This window comes from Palaemon carinicauda, chromosome 17 (assembly GCF_036898095.1).
Source record: "Palaemon carinicauda isolate YSFRI2023 chromosome 17, ASM3689809v2, whole genome shotgun sequence".
Lineage (NCBI taxonomy): Eukaryota > Metazoa > Arthropoda > Malacostraca > Decapoda > Palaemonidae > Palaemon > Palaemon carinicauda.
In genome coordinates, this window is record NC_090741.1 from 53,239,371 (window position 1) to 53,254,107 (window position 14,737).

Sequence of the window (14,737 nt, forward strand, 5' to 3'; positions counted from 1 at the left end):
TTAAAAGAAAAAAAAAAGATTTGAACTCAATCTACGTATTGCATGAACGACCAGGCGTGAGTACCTATCTTTCCGTCTCAAAAACAGATTGATGGAACTGTATCTCTTAGGTATATCTGCTATTTGTATATTTGCAATACAATTTTACTTTGTGGACTGGAATATCGGAACATGAGAAAGTGATATTTGACTTTTGTAAAATCAAATCAATCTTTTTTTTTATCTTATAATAATAATAATAATAATAATAATAATAATAATAATAATAATAATAATCTAGAGGGGCACTCAGTAGAGCGCAGACCTTCAAAGCGGCAGCTTATTTCTCGACCTTTTGCTTGTCCTTGACCTTGACCTTTGACCATAATATGTATCAATTGGCGCAGATTTTCATAAACTCACATATGAACCAAGTTTAAAGTTTCTGTGACAACGATGTCCAAACTCATGGCTGATTACGTGAATTGGACATTTTGCTTGACTGTGACCCTGACCTTCCAAAATTTAATAATTTCCAGCTGTTTACATAACAGTTAATCCCTGCAAGTTTCATTACTCAACGATTAAAATTGTGGCCAGGAAGCTATTCACAAATAAACACATCCAGAAACAAACACATAAACGGGGGCAAAAACATAACCTCCTTCCAACTTTATTGGCGGAGGTATGATAATACTGTAATAATAACGGCCAACTTTTCTATGGTAGAGTACTTTGAAAAAAGACCATTTTCTATTTATCTTTTAAATATGAAGCTTAGCTACATTTGAAAAAATAAATAAAAATTTATTGTAGTGTTGTTATCAACTTAAAGAATGACAAAACAATTAAAATGTGAGGAACAACCCTTGTTGCTTTTAGGGTGCTTTTACATTTAAAATATACACAGACATGACTATCATATTAAACACATAACATATTCCAATCATCACATTTGATACATGAAAAGAAAATGGCTTACCGTGTCTTTTCTCCTGAATGAGCTTGTAATATCTGATATATCACTGGGCGTTGCCTCTTCGAAAACCTCCGATGCCAACTCCACAGCTGTTGGCGGTGGCTTGTTATCTACACGGAAAAGAGCATCCATTCCACCGAGGCCACTGTCCGTTCGGTCTGTATCCATGTTGATCAAGATGAAGTTGTCACTGTCTGAACTCAGGTCACTCCGAACTGAAACGGTATCACTCATGTCTTCGGGGCTCGTTTTAACAACAGCAGATTCAATTAAATTAGTAATGCTAGTGAGGCCTTTACGCATGGAATGAAAGCCAGCATTAAGGTTGCCTTGGAGTCCTAGCTGGATCATAGGGCCGTTGACATACGATGGGTCGGAGTCTCGAGGATGAATGGACGCTACGCTACGAGGGAGGTTGGTCAAGCTACTCGATAGTTGCCTAGCTTCGTGTTTTACTACGGACGAGGGTGACTGTTGCTTACCTGAAGTCGCCGACGCTTGCTGGTTGCTTATGGGCTGATTGACATTACCGTTGGCAGTAGTAACATTAGGCTGAGCGGTGATGACACTTGTGTTAGGTGAAGGCTGTGATGGTAAATGATCAACGCTAAAAGACTTGGTGATATCACTCGTAATAGAGCATGCATCAGCTTCGTGTGCCCTATTCACCAAGCTGTGGTCTGACGTAGAGTTCCGCACATCGCAAGTGGGAGAACCCAGGTCGTTGAGGTCTGCCGTGGAAGATGAGTCCGGTAAAAAACTTTCCATGTCTCCCGCCATTGAGTCTTTACAAGGCTGCGGTGGAGGCATCACCAGAGACACGTCAACTTGAGGTATGACTGCGGCCACTGCTATGGTGTCCCCGAGGTTATCAGGAGATAAGGCAATGCCTGCCATGTTGGGATGTGTTAGGATGTTGATCGTGTCATACGTGAGATAGGAAGTTAGCTCTGTGATTGCGTCGACTTGACGCATAAGAAACAGGTACTGGTAATGATTAAGCTGAACACTGACTAGACTTGGCGTATGAGCAAGTACATGCAAAGCTGCCTCAGAACGACAACTTTCCCATCCCTTTTCACTCTGATCCCTGCTTTCATTCAAAGTATTTTCAAGACTGTGTTCATCCGGTTTCACTGATAATTCTGGGCTATAAAAGTCTCTTAATATGTCTCTATTCAGTCGATTAGATTTGTCACTATCAGACACTGTCTTTTGTTTTTCAGTGGTAACATTAAGACTAGACTTTGGTTTAACGTAAACCCACATAGACAAGGGAAAGGCATCAACAAAAGGAACTGGTCGGTTACGCACAGCTGGCACACCTAAAAACTCGACCCATAAAGGGTCACAATAAACAAAGAAAACATCCCTTGCTTGCGTCCATAATGCATCACGTTTCATACCGGAGAAAGCTTCGTAAATCGAGCCCTCGATCACGGGAGGACTCCTCACGTTGTCTCCAGCTGCAATGAAAATTACGTTGAGTTTCTAGTTGAGCAAACATGAAATCAGGCACCACAAAAATGTACCAATGAAACAGGGTTACATATTCTTTGAATTTAAAGATTATGAAAAACAGAATATTAATAGGTTTCTGAAACAAATTTATTTATACTGTACCTCTTGAAATGGTTCAGTTCTAAGCATGACAAAATCATATAGGAAATGGAGAGAGAGAGAGAGAGAGAGAGAGAGAGAGAGAGAGAGAGAGAGAGAGAGAGAGAGAGAGAGAGAGAGAATCACATTCATTCTCTTTATAGTCGTTATTGATATTGAATTATTATTAATTTTGCTCATAATGTTATGGTCGTTGTTACTATAAAAATAAATACTATGAACAGCTAAGGTACAACAAAGAACAGTTGAAACATATACATCACTGTAATAATAAATTTAACATATGATAGTATCAACCCTTTTACCCCCAAAGGACGTACTGGTACGTTTCACAAAACTCATCCCTTTACCCCCATGGACGTAACGGTACGTCCTTGCAAAAAACTGCTATTTACTTTTTTTTCATAATTTTGATAATTTTTCGAGATACTTCAGGCATTTTCCAAGAGAATGAGACCAACCTGACCTCTCTATGATGAAAATTAAGGCTGTTAGAGCAATTTAAAAAAAAAATATACTGCAAAATGTGCTTGAAAAAAAAATAACCCCTGGGGGTTAAGGGCTGGAAAGTTCCAAATAGCCTGGGGGTAAAAGGGGTTAATGAACAATGTAATCCAATGTTTTGGATAGGGTTAGGTAATTGTATTCTAAATTCCTGTACTGTACCTTATTTGGCAAGTAATTATTTTTGCAAAAGATAGTTATTATTATTAATTAGATTTTCGGTATTACATACGCATCTCGTCTGATTATTACAAAACGATATAATTATTATTCACTATTTTTGAATATTTCCAACAAAATCAAAAATAAGGTGAAGCTGATTTACTACAAATCATTAAGCAAGTAACTTAATTAAAAGGGTACGGAAAATTTCCTATCGCCCGACTAGCTTTTCGGTTACTGAAGCTAAGATGTGTCACCACTGGCTTGAGACATTCCTGTACAGTGATACCTCCGGATACGAAAGTTTCTGCTTACGAGAAATTCAGGGTACGAAAAGCGATACAAAGATTTTTATGCCCCAGTATACGAAAAAATTTTCAGGATACGAAAAGCTTACGAGATCCCAACTCGTCACAGAGTAATTTTAAAAAGTTTCAACTTTTTTGTTAATTAAATGTACCCTTTTTTTCAGGGTATCAACCCTTAATTTAGGTGTACAGGTAACAATACACCTTCACTGATCCAAATGCTTTACATACAGTACCGTAACTTTTATACAATAGTAAAGAAAACGGACCGTTTTCTTAGGGCTTGGAGGGGATAACTAGGCTATAACTACATTATTGAATAATCTCATGGTGGTTTCTGGAATGGATTAGGCGGTTTTTAACGGTTGGGTTAATTATTGAATGATAGAAATGGCTGCATTGCATGTTTATTACTACAGTTTAGCGTGTTTATGAAAGAAAAGGTGTCTTTTCATAAGGCTTGGAACGGATTAGGCTATTTACATGTAAAACGCGACTCAGGATACGAAAAAATCAGCATACGAAACCGTATCCTGAACGGATTACTTTTGTATGCTGAGGCATCACTGTACCTCTTGTAGTTCTATAATAAATTAGACTTATATTAAACGATTTTAATCTTTAAAAAATGCTACACAGAAAAGACAGTGAAACGTACACTGATTCAGAGTTAACTCTAACTTGGATAAGTTGGCAAAATCAAACCATTATTTTCTAATCTTGGGTAGTGCCATAGCCTCTGTACCAATGTCTTCTACTGTCTTGGGTTACAGTTCTCTTACTTGAGGGTACACTCGGGCCCACTATTCTATCTTATGTCTCTTCCTCTTGTTTTTTTTAAAGTGTTTATAGTTTATATATGAAATATTTATTTAAATGTTGTTACTGTTCTTAAAATATTTAATTTTTCCCTTTTTACCTTTCCTCACTAGGCTATTATCCCTGTTGGAGCCCCTGGGCTTATGGCATCCTGCTTTTCCAACAAGAGTTGTCACTTAGCAAGTAATAATAATAATAATAATAATAATAATAATAATAATAATAATAATAATATTTCGGGAGTAGACCCTCTTTTAAGCAGGTTTTATTGAAAGTGATTGCTGCCTCAGTGGCGTTAATTTTGTAATTAACTTTTTCTATAATAAGAACAATAGAAAAAGTTAATTACAAAATTAACGCCACTGAGGCAGCAATCACTTTAAATAATAATAATAATAATAATAATAATAATAATAATAATAATAATAATAATAAAAGACTATGGTAAATGACACTACACTCTTTTGAATAACTTACCTATGGCATGTTGAACAAATTTATGACAAATAGGTTGGAAGTCCTCCGGAGATGATGGGAAATCTGACGCAAAGAACAGTTCTCCGTGTTGAGCTGCCTCTAGGCAAGTGGTTAACGATGACAGAGACCCAGGCATGGTAGGGTCAGAGGATCGAACATTGGAGAGAATGAGCCGCGACGTCTGGATGTGCATGGCACGGGGACGGTCGCGCTGATTGCTTTGCTCGCCTACTCCTTCCACAATCATCTGGAAGAAATTTGGATTAAACAGTTAGTGAAAAATCACAAATATTAAGTAATTTGTATTTTTCCTAATAGTACTTACCTCGAACTACTTTCTTAGGAGTACAGTATCTGGGATCTCCTCCCAACCGACCAGACTTTTGAGTAGTTTACCCTAGCCCCGTTTTCTTTATCAACATTTAAAAAGTCCTTCACGAATAAAAATATATAGTTTTAAAAGGAAAAAGCAGCATTTTCATAATATCATGCACAATTAGACTGTTTTTATTAAGCTGAAAAAAAAAACTAGCTGTTTTTATTAAGCTGAAAAACTAGCTGTTTTTATTAACCCTTATACCCCCAGGCTATTTGGAAATTTCCAACCCTTAACCCCCAGGGGGTTATTTTTTTCCCAGCACATTTTGCAGTATATTCTTTTTTAAATTGCTCTAACAGCCTTAATTTCTGTCATAGAGAGGTCAGGTTGGTCTCATTCTCTTGGAAAATGCCTGAATTTTCTCAAAAAATTATCAAAAATATGAAAAAAAACATTTTAGCATTTTTTTGCAAGGACGTACCGGTACGTCCATGGGGGTAAAGGGATGGCTTTTGTGAAACGTACCAGTACGTCCTTTGGGGGTAAAAGGGTTAAGCTGAAAAAACTAGCTGTTTTTATTAAGCTGAAAAAACTAGCTGTTTTTATCAAGAAGGAAAAACTAGCTGTTTTTATTAAGCTGAAAAAAGGGATTTTGACGAAGGAAAAATCTATTTCTGGGGAGAGACCTGTGGTGCCCGGTGAAAAGAGTCCTTCTTATATATCTTTTCTGATAAAACCTTCCAATTATACCAGAAAAAGAAAAAAGCATGGAATGCTGAGGTTACTACCCTCGCGCGAGCACCTTTTGGGTGTCGTGTATAAAGCAAAGGCGCGTGAAAACCACTATTCACAGGTTGTCTTCCATTTAGTTAATTCCTTCGTCAAAGGGATGGGCCGATACAAAGGTCCTAGCCAACCACCACCACCACGACGCGAGCGCCATCTGAACAACATCCTTCTTTTTGGAATACAAAGTGTTGAATTGTTTTGTTGTGCTCTCGGTCTTTTTTATCTATCGTGGATTTATTTTGTCATGTCCGAAGCTCCATCTTCACACATTCCAATGTTAAGTACCATAGTTTGTTTTGACAGTATTTTATTGTACCGGGCTTTTGTTTTATATCCAGTATAGTCTGTTTTATTATTCCCGTCTGGCCTTTCATGGCGGCCATTGTTTGTTCACTTGTTTGGGAATTCATCTTTGTCTGACCGTTTAGTACTCTGTCACTTAGGTTCTTGGTTAAGTCCCTGGCCTTATGCCTTTAGAACCGTTATTATTTTTATTTTTATTTTTTTGTGTTTTTATGCTCATGGTACTTTTTGCTAGTAAGTCCAGCCTACGAACGAGATAGCGATCTAGCTTTGTTTTTGTTTAGTACCCGCCCCTCCGAGGCGTTCGTCACTCGACTGTGCTATTTATTTTAAGTTTTAGCAGATGCTATTCTTCGATCGTAGTGTTATATGGATGTACATTTTTATTTTATACGTTTATAATAGTGTTGTGTGATTTTTAGTCCTGTTTTTGTGTCCAAGAGAGCGAGAGATTGGGGTCCCCGTTTTCTGTTCGCAGTCACGAGTTACCCCTTTCTCTCGTTTTCTTTCTTAGCTCTGGTGGTTGAGCGGAGTTCCCGTTTTCCGTTTTGTGCGTTCAACGGGTTCTCCCTCCCTCACCTCTCCCCCTCGGGGTGGATGATAACTTACGAGTTATTTATTTTTCGTGACTTTTCAATTGTTAGCGTTATTTTGGTCCGTGTTTCGTCCTCTCCCCGTTACGGCTCGGGAGTAGTTTATGAACGTTTTCCACTCCGCCTTGAGTTCTACTCCGGCTTGAGGGATTCTCAATGACTTTCGTTCTATTGTTATATTTATATATTGTTTACTGCATGGGACGGGCTTCATATTGTTTAGATACGACCCTCCGGTGGCCCTTACTGCGGTCTCAGGACACGGCCATATCCACAATAGCCATTGATATTACAATTGTGTTTTTATTCACAATAATTATTCAGGACCTTTCTTCTCCCTCCGGCCTCACCGGAGTTTGTAAATACGCTTTGCTATGATCTAAGCCTTAGCCTTTAGCTGCGGCTAAAAAACTAGCTGTTTTTATTAAGCTGAAAAAACTAGCTGTTTTTATTAAGCTGAAAAAACCAGCTGTTTTTATTAAGCTGAAAAAACTAGCTGTTTTTATTAGGCTGAAAAAAACTAGCTGTTTTTATTCAGCTGAAAAAAACTAGCTGTTTTTATTCAGCTGAAAAAAACTAGCTGTTTTTATTAAGCTGAAAAAAACTAGCTGTTTTTATTCAGCTGAAAAAACTGGCTGATTTTAATAGGCTGAAAAAACTAGCTGTTTTTATTAAGCAGAAAAAAACTAGCTGTTTTTATTAAGCTGAAAAAACTAGCTATTTTTATTAAGCTGATAAAACTAGCTGTTTTTATTAAGCTGAAAAAACTAGCTATTTTTATTAAGCTGATAAAACTAGCTGTTTTTATTAAGCTGAAAAAACTAGCTATTTTTATTAAGCTGAAAAAAACTAGCTATTTTTATTAAGCTGAAAAAAACTAGCTGTTTTTATTAAGCTGAAAAAAACGCTGTTTTTATTAAGCTGAAAAAACTAGCTGTTTTTATTAAGCTGAAAAAATAGCTATTTTTATTAAGCTGAAAAAACTAGCTGTTTCTATTAAGCTGAAAAACTAAGCATAGAATTGCATCACAAATACACTTAGCAAATTTTGAATCCCTATACTAATTCCGGGGCACGTATTCCTTCGCTAGGCCTAGCATTATAGAAAATGGGAGTAGGGTAAACTACACAAAACTCTGGTCGTTTGAGAGGAGGTTCCAGGTAACTCCTAAGAAAGTGTTTCGAGGTAAGTCTCTGTGTTGGAACAACTAGCTGTTTTTATCAAGCTGAAAAAACTAGCTGTTTTTATTAAGCTGAAAAAACTAGCTGTTTTTATTAAGCTGAAAAAACTAGCTGTTTTTATTAAGATGAAAAAACTAGCTGTTTTTATTAAGCTGAAAAAACTAAGCACAGAATTACATCACAAATACACATAGCAAATTTTGAATACCGATACTGATTCCTTTTAAATGTATATATTTAACTATTCAAGCTTATATATTTATTACATAATAAGAAAACTTGCATATTGCTAAGTGATTAGTAATTAAATAATACCAAAAACTTAATTTGGGAGTTAGCAGGTACTACCAATAATAATAAAATATAAAGAATTATAAAAAAGGTGGAATTTTATAGTAAAATTTAAATAATACCAGAAACTGAATTTGGAATAGTAAGCAGGTACTACAAATGATAAAAAAAATATGAAGAATGATAAAAAAGACGGAATTTTATAGTTAAATTTATTATTTCAATACTTACCTTGAAGTCATCATGCTTATAACCTCAAAGCTTACAGCTTCCCGAACTATAAAATTAAAACATAAAAAGGTGACAATGGACTTTCCCCGTCCTAATATGCCACCCCCTCCAAGGAGGTTATTGGACTCGCAATATCCTCTATGAATCGGTAATGTAATAATAGTCGAAGCAAACTTTAAACTATTAAATCAAGTGACATCACTAAGGAGCGAGGGGAATAGATGACCAGGATGTAAGTACAGTAACCCTCCACTATGCGAACATTGTATTAACGAACTACTGCCAATATGAATGTGCAAAAATAATAACTGAAAAATCAAGATACTTTTGAAAATAAAAAATAAGAAAGTGTGCCTGAATTTAAAATTGCAAGGGTAAGAGGTAGGATTCTTCCTCACGCTGGTGCTTGGTGGCACGGTGAATGTTGTCTGATTAATAGAATTTTAATAAAAATTTCTTGTTTCTATACTCATGCGATGTTCATATTGCTTCTTCTTTAGAAGCTTAATTTAATCAACATTTACCCGCAAAATTCTAAAATTTACCAAAAAATTCAATAAACACATATTCTTACTAAAGGAATGAAACATTCCGGCAGTATATAGTAAGAAGCCCAGTACTGACGCACCAGTTTCATCGCCTTTCAGTTTCGAAGTCAAAATTATCCCCTATAGTATTCATACCACGAGTAAGTGGGGAGAAGGAACGGCACGTACACTTATGAACACCAGATGAGTAAGATAATAAGAAATATAAGTATCAAAATTCTGTACATTTTTAAGATCCTCCCCTGACATTCATATTGCTAACTCCTACACTCTTTTGAAGAGGGGACGCCACTGAAGAAAGAGATAGGACAATTCTACGTCAAAACAATATACCACGCTTAACATTTACTAACCTGGTCTAGTTTAATCAATAGCTCAGTGGCATACCAGGTCAAGTTTCACTAAACTTTATCTTAAAGAATTTTGGTATGATTATGAAGATTGCTTGGCTCTTGGACCCATAGTGGCTGCAGGGGATATGGTCTAATTAATCTAGATTTCAGTTAATTTATAAACCATATCTAAAAGTATATGGAGTTTTCGTCTAATTAATCTAGATTTCAGTTAATTTATAAACCTTACCTAAAAGTATATGGAGTTTACGTCTAATTAATCTAGATTTCAGTTAATTTATAAACCTTACCTAAAAGTATATGGAGTTTTCGTCTAATTAATCTAGATTTCAGTTAATTTATAAACCATATCTAGAAGTATATGGAGTTTTCATGAATAGATTACTCAAGTATAAGCCAACTCCACTTGATGGGACTGGGATTATTTCAAGAATACTTAGTGGCAGGCAAACCAGACAAAATGCTGAAAATCCTATCTCTTTGAAACCGTCCCACCCCTGGAATTTGAGGGCTAAATTTCAGCACAAGAATAGTTCCTCACGCCAATATCGGAATTCTGACACTCCTATGGTCCAATCGTTATTGGGTAGTTTGCAAGACCACAACAGCTCTCACAACTATAGTCCATTGCTTTTAGCGATGCATATTTGCACCGACTCGCGGCAGTGCCCTTTTAGCTCGGAAAAGTTTCCTGATCGCTGATTGGTTAGAATTATCTTGTCCAACCAATCAGCGATCTGGAAACTTTTCCGAGCTAAAAGGGTACCGCCGCGAGTCGGTGCAAATATGCATCGCTAAAAGAAATGGACTATAGTTATTGGGTTGTTGGCAAGACCATCACAGTCCCACAGCTAGTTTCGGGAAAAAACTCCAATCCCGGATATGGTGTCTCCTCAAAAAATCTAGCCAGTGAAAAGGGGTGTGTTTTTTGACAGCAAGGTTAAAGACAGTTCATAAATATCAAAGACATTGAAGCAATAATAAGTAACAGAAATACTATGAGAGAATTTTAGTCAATGAGGAAAAAAATATTCCCAGTTCGAGAGCCATCTTGTCCGTCACAAGGCTTCAACAAGGAAACGTTATTTCACCTTGAAGCTCCATGACTACAGTATGAAAGCAGCTGAGTTAATTTATTATAGAACACTCTCCTTTATATACAAAACCTCAAGGCAACAGGAAATTTCATGTTCGAAAAACAGACAATGTTACAGAGGAAAAACACAGACATGTTTATTCTGGTTCTTTTTAGTGCGAGGGAAGAGCGAAGATACAAGCATAATATATACAAAATGAATTATGTACGATCGTGTGACACACGGTTGGTACAACATCAAGGCACACTCTCATTAACAAGGCCTACAAGCAGAAAAGTTCTTTCTACAGTATAATCTTCTTGTATCTTGATCATAATGGCAAAAAGGTAATCAATGATAGAATCATCCAAGCCTGGATTTCAATAGATCAACCATAAAAACGGTTATGCACAAACTTTAATGACTTAAATCTGACATCCATATTCAAAACAAGCCTTATGAGAAGCAGGGAACTCAGTCCTAATATACACTGCAGTCCCCTTGCCTTAGTAAGGGCATCCCATTTCAAAATTATTTCTTTACCACTTGGAATAAGGAGCTCATATAAGTGCCCTATTTAAGAAATCAAAGTTTCTGAGCATAATAGACTATCACACTGTCTGGAAGCAACTGTAAGGTCTTTCACACTGCCATACAATCCATGAATATTGTAATACATTAGATGACACTGGAGAAGTCTAGGACACAATGGTCCAGAATTTTCCTCAATATCAATTTCTCCAGACTAAGTAAGAATTAAAAACAAGAATTAAAAACAATAGTCTCATCTTACTTGAAAAAAAACTCAATAATAAGACAGAAGAAAGATTATAAAATTAAGGAGAGCATACATACATATACCAAGGCACTTCTATATTCCTCCCAGCCTGACAAGGGACTCAACCGAGTTTGGCTGGTACTGCTAGGGTGCCACAGCCCACCCTCCCCCGTTATCCACCACAGCTGAAGCTTCATAAAGCTGAATCCCCTACTGCTGCTATCTCCGTGGTCATCCAAGGCACCGGAGGAAACAACAGGGCCTACCGGAACTGCGTCACAATCGCTCGCCATTCATTCCCATTTCTAGCACGCTCTCTTGCCTCTCTCACATCTATCCTCCTATCACCCAGAGCTTTCTTCACTCCATCCATCCACCCAAACCTTGGCCTTCCTCTTGTACTTCTCCCATCAACTCTTGCATTCATCACCTTCTTTAGCAGACAGCCATTTTCCATTCTCTCAACATGGCCAGAGAGAAATTTAAGATTCAAGCTGGGGGGAAAAGTTTCACTAAGTTCGAGAGCCCTGTTTTCTGTCAAAGGCTTCAACAGAGAAACAATATTCCCCTTTGAACTCTAGTGACTTCATCAAGGCATTCTCTCAGTAAAAGGAATATCTAGAGAAAAATCTATGTGCATTCTACAATAATTCCTACACAAAACATGCACGAGAAAGTTTTCACGCAACTGAAAACAGCAGTGTACTTTACCCTGGGCATAATTGCTTCAAGATGAACATCCAGGTACGAATTTGTTGGTGTTTCAGTAACAATGGCACGTTGGAGGCTCCTTCCAAATGAATTCAGCCAAAGAAGGGATAAGGTATCTAACGTTACTTGTAGGGGGTTGAGCTGCATGTAAAGCTTTGGGGGTGGCACTGAAAAGAAAGATAAAATAATGTAACTGATGAATCGGGAAGACCATCAAAATACACCAGGTATAGCACTATTACTCTGAGTAAAATGTATGAAACTATGTGTATATATTCTCCAGCATGTTGAAACTTTTCGATTATCCATAGAAATTAAAACCAATATTGTCATTTGTCTTTTTTTCCCCTAAAAATTTCTTATACCACCCATACATTTTACAAATACAAACTTACTTTTAAAATTTCAATCATTTTGCCTCCCCGAAAGTGATAGACTCAGGGATAATAAACCCTTTAAATGACATTTCAACGTCATACATTTTACAGATGGTCTCGTGAGACATTAAGCTCTAGGTTTGCTACAATAGTTGATGAACAATTTTCTATTTTCAAGTGTAAATTTCTGGAACTAAGATAAAATTATCATGCAACTGAAATACAGTGACTGTAAAGTATAAAGTCAACAGAACAGATAATGACCCAATACCATTTCAACGTACTTAACGTGTGATTTTTCTACTCCCTTCGCCGGCATTTGATGTAGTTCACATCTAGTAATTACAAGGTTTTTCTCTTTTTATCAAACAACACGTTTACTAAAAGTTCATTAACATAAAGCAACTTCGTGGTATTTGTAAAATTTTACAATAACTAAATCTACCATCCAAATTAAGGGATACAAATTTAAATAAAATGAGCTAGAATGCAATTCACCATGAATTGAAGATACATGAAAAACCCCAACAGGTTTTACCATTAGTTACATCAACAAACTTGCTAAACATGACTTACCTGGAAATTCTGACTCAAATGGGTAGTAGTAGGTTGTAAACTCAAGGTGAAGACTTAAAGTTTGCGTTGGCATGTTAAACCGCTCCTTATCACCTGAGAAAAACAAGACATATAATAAAGCTCAACACTTTTAACCTTCAGTGTATTACAAATGATATCCACACACAGATATACCTCAACGCTAAGGATCAGCAATTAAGTTTTGCTGGTTGTCCATCATGAAAGATGCCTGCATACTGTAACACCCATCACTGGACAATGTATAGCAGTGGTTCCCAACCTTTTTTCTGTCATTTCCCCCCTACACCCAGTTCAACTATCCAGATTTCCCCCTTCATGCTCCGCCCAGCCCTCATGCCCACTCGCCTGCCTCAGAAATGGGCATGACACTCCAATTCTCCCCTTGAATATCATGTCTTTGAGAACTCATATGATCATATCACAATTGAATGGCTAACAACATATTGCCGCACGTACTATGAGGACATTTTCCACTTGTTTTGGTTAGTAGGTTGTGTAATTAATTCCCCCCTGGAAGCTTCAAATTTCCCCCCCGGGGGAAATTTCCCCCATGTTGGGAACCACTGATGTATAGGGTATGTTGGTGGAAAATAGAAGCCCAATGTGATGCATTAATATCATGAGAATCCAAGATAAGTTACTTATATGCGGAATAAGACTACAATTCTGTGGTATAAAATTCAACTTGGTTATCTAAATATACAAGGAAAATCATCTGTATGCAAAAGAGAATCAATCATAAAAATGCAGGAAATTCTAAGCAGATATAAGAAAAAGTTATTTCATTCTAAGCAATGAGAAATAAATGGACTCGGTCACAAAAATGCAGGAAATTCCAAATAGTTAGAAAAGCAAGAAGAAAAATATGGGTACGTATGAAACAAGTCAACGTTAAAGTACTGTACTCTATTAAACAAATATTTCCTTGTCCATAGTGTCAAGATAAACTGAAGAGGTATCGAAAATAAATATTTCTGGGCTCGACCTGTGTCGCTCCGTGAAATGCTCCTCTAGCACCATTTCTAAGGCATAGTTATGGCTGATTATACCAGAGAAAAAAAGGGATGCATGGAATGCCAGGAATAAACCTAGCTTGCTCACTCTTTGAGTGTCGGTATAGAAAACTGGGGTGTGATTAAACCACGACCATAGATCCCTCACCAATTTGACATCTCCTTCATCAGCATCCCCCTCAAAATATTTATTTTCAACACAGACAGTGGTGTTTAGACAGTAGGTAATATTTTACACAAATTTTGATTGGTCATGATGTCATATGACTGATTCACTAAATTGTCTGGTATCGTTTTCTCAGAGGACAAGCAACACAGACAGAGAACACTGGCTAGGATGCAACCATTCTATTATGGTGATTCACAGTAGGGAAAAAAAAGGAACATTACAAATGAAATTCTATAATAAATTAGCAACTATAGTCAATTTCTTTTAGCGAGGCAGATTTGCACCGACTCGCAGCGGTGCCCTTTTAGCTCGGAAAAGTTTCCTGATCGCTGATTGGTTGAACAAGATAATTCTAACCAATCAGCGATCAGGAAACTTTTCCGAGCTAAAAGGGCACCGGGCAGATTTGCACCGACTCGCAGCGGTGCCCTTTTAGCTCGGAAAAGTTTCCTGATTGCTGATTGGTTGAACAAGATAATTCTAACCAATCAGCGATCAGGAAACTTTTCCGAGCTAAAAGGGCACCGCTACGAGTCGGTGCAAATCTGCCTCGCTAAAA

General features: G+C 37.0%; 1 protein-coding gene across 3 annotated transcripts in view; it reads right to left on the reverse strand.

The window, feature by feature from the left end:
• Positions 1-14,737, reverse strand: part of LOC137656751 (bridge-like lipid transfer protein family member 3B) — a 153,150-nt gene that overhangs the window by 53,519 nt on the left and 84,894 nt on the right. For all 3 annotated transcript variants that reach the window (XM_068391006.1, XM_068391005.1, XM_068391004.1), the window contains 4 exons: positions 12,976-13,068; positions 12,023-12,189; positions 4,849-5,095; positions 962-2,424 (listed from right to left, as the gene is read on the reverse strand). In XM_068391006.1, coding sequence (XP_068247107.1) covers positions 962-2,424; positions 4,849-5,095; positions 12,023-12,189; positions 12,976-13,068 — 1,970 coding nt within the window. The remainder of the gene's footprint in view (positions 1-961; positions 2,425-4,848; positions 5,096-12,022; positions 12,190-12,975; positions 13,069-14,737) is intronic.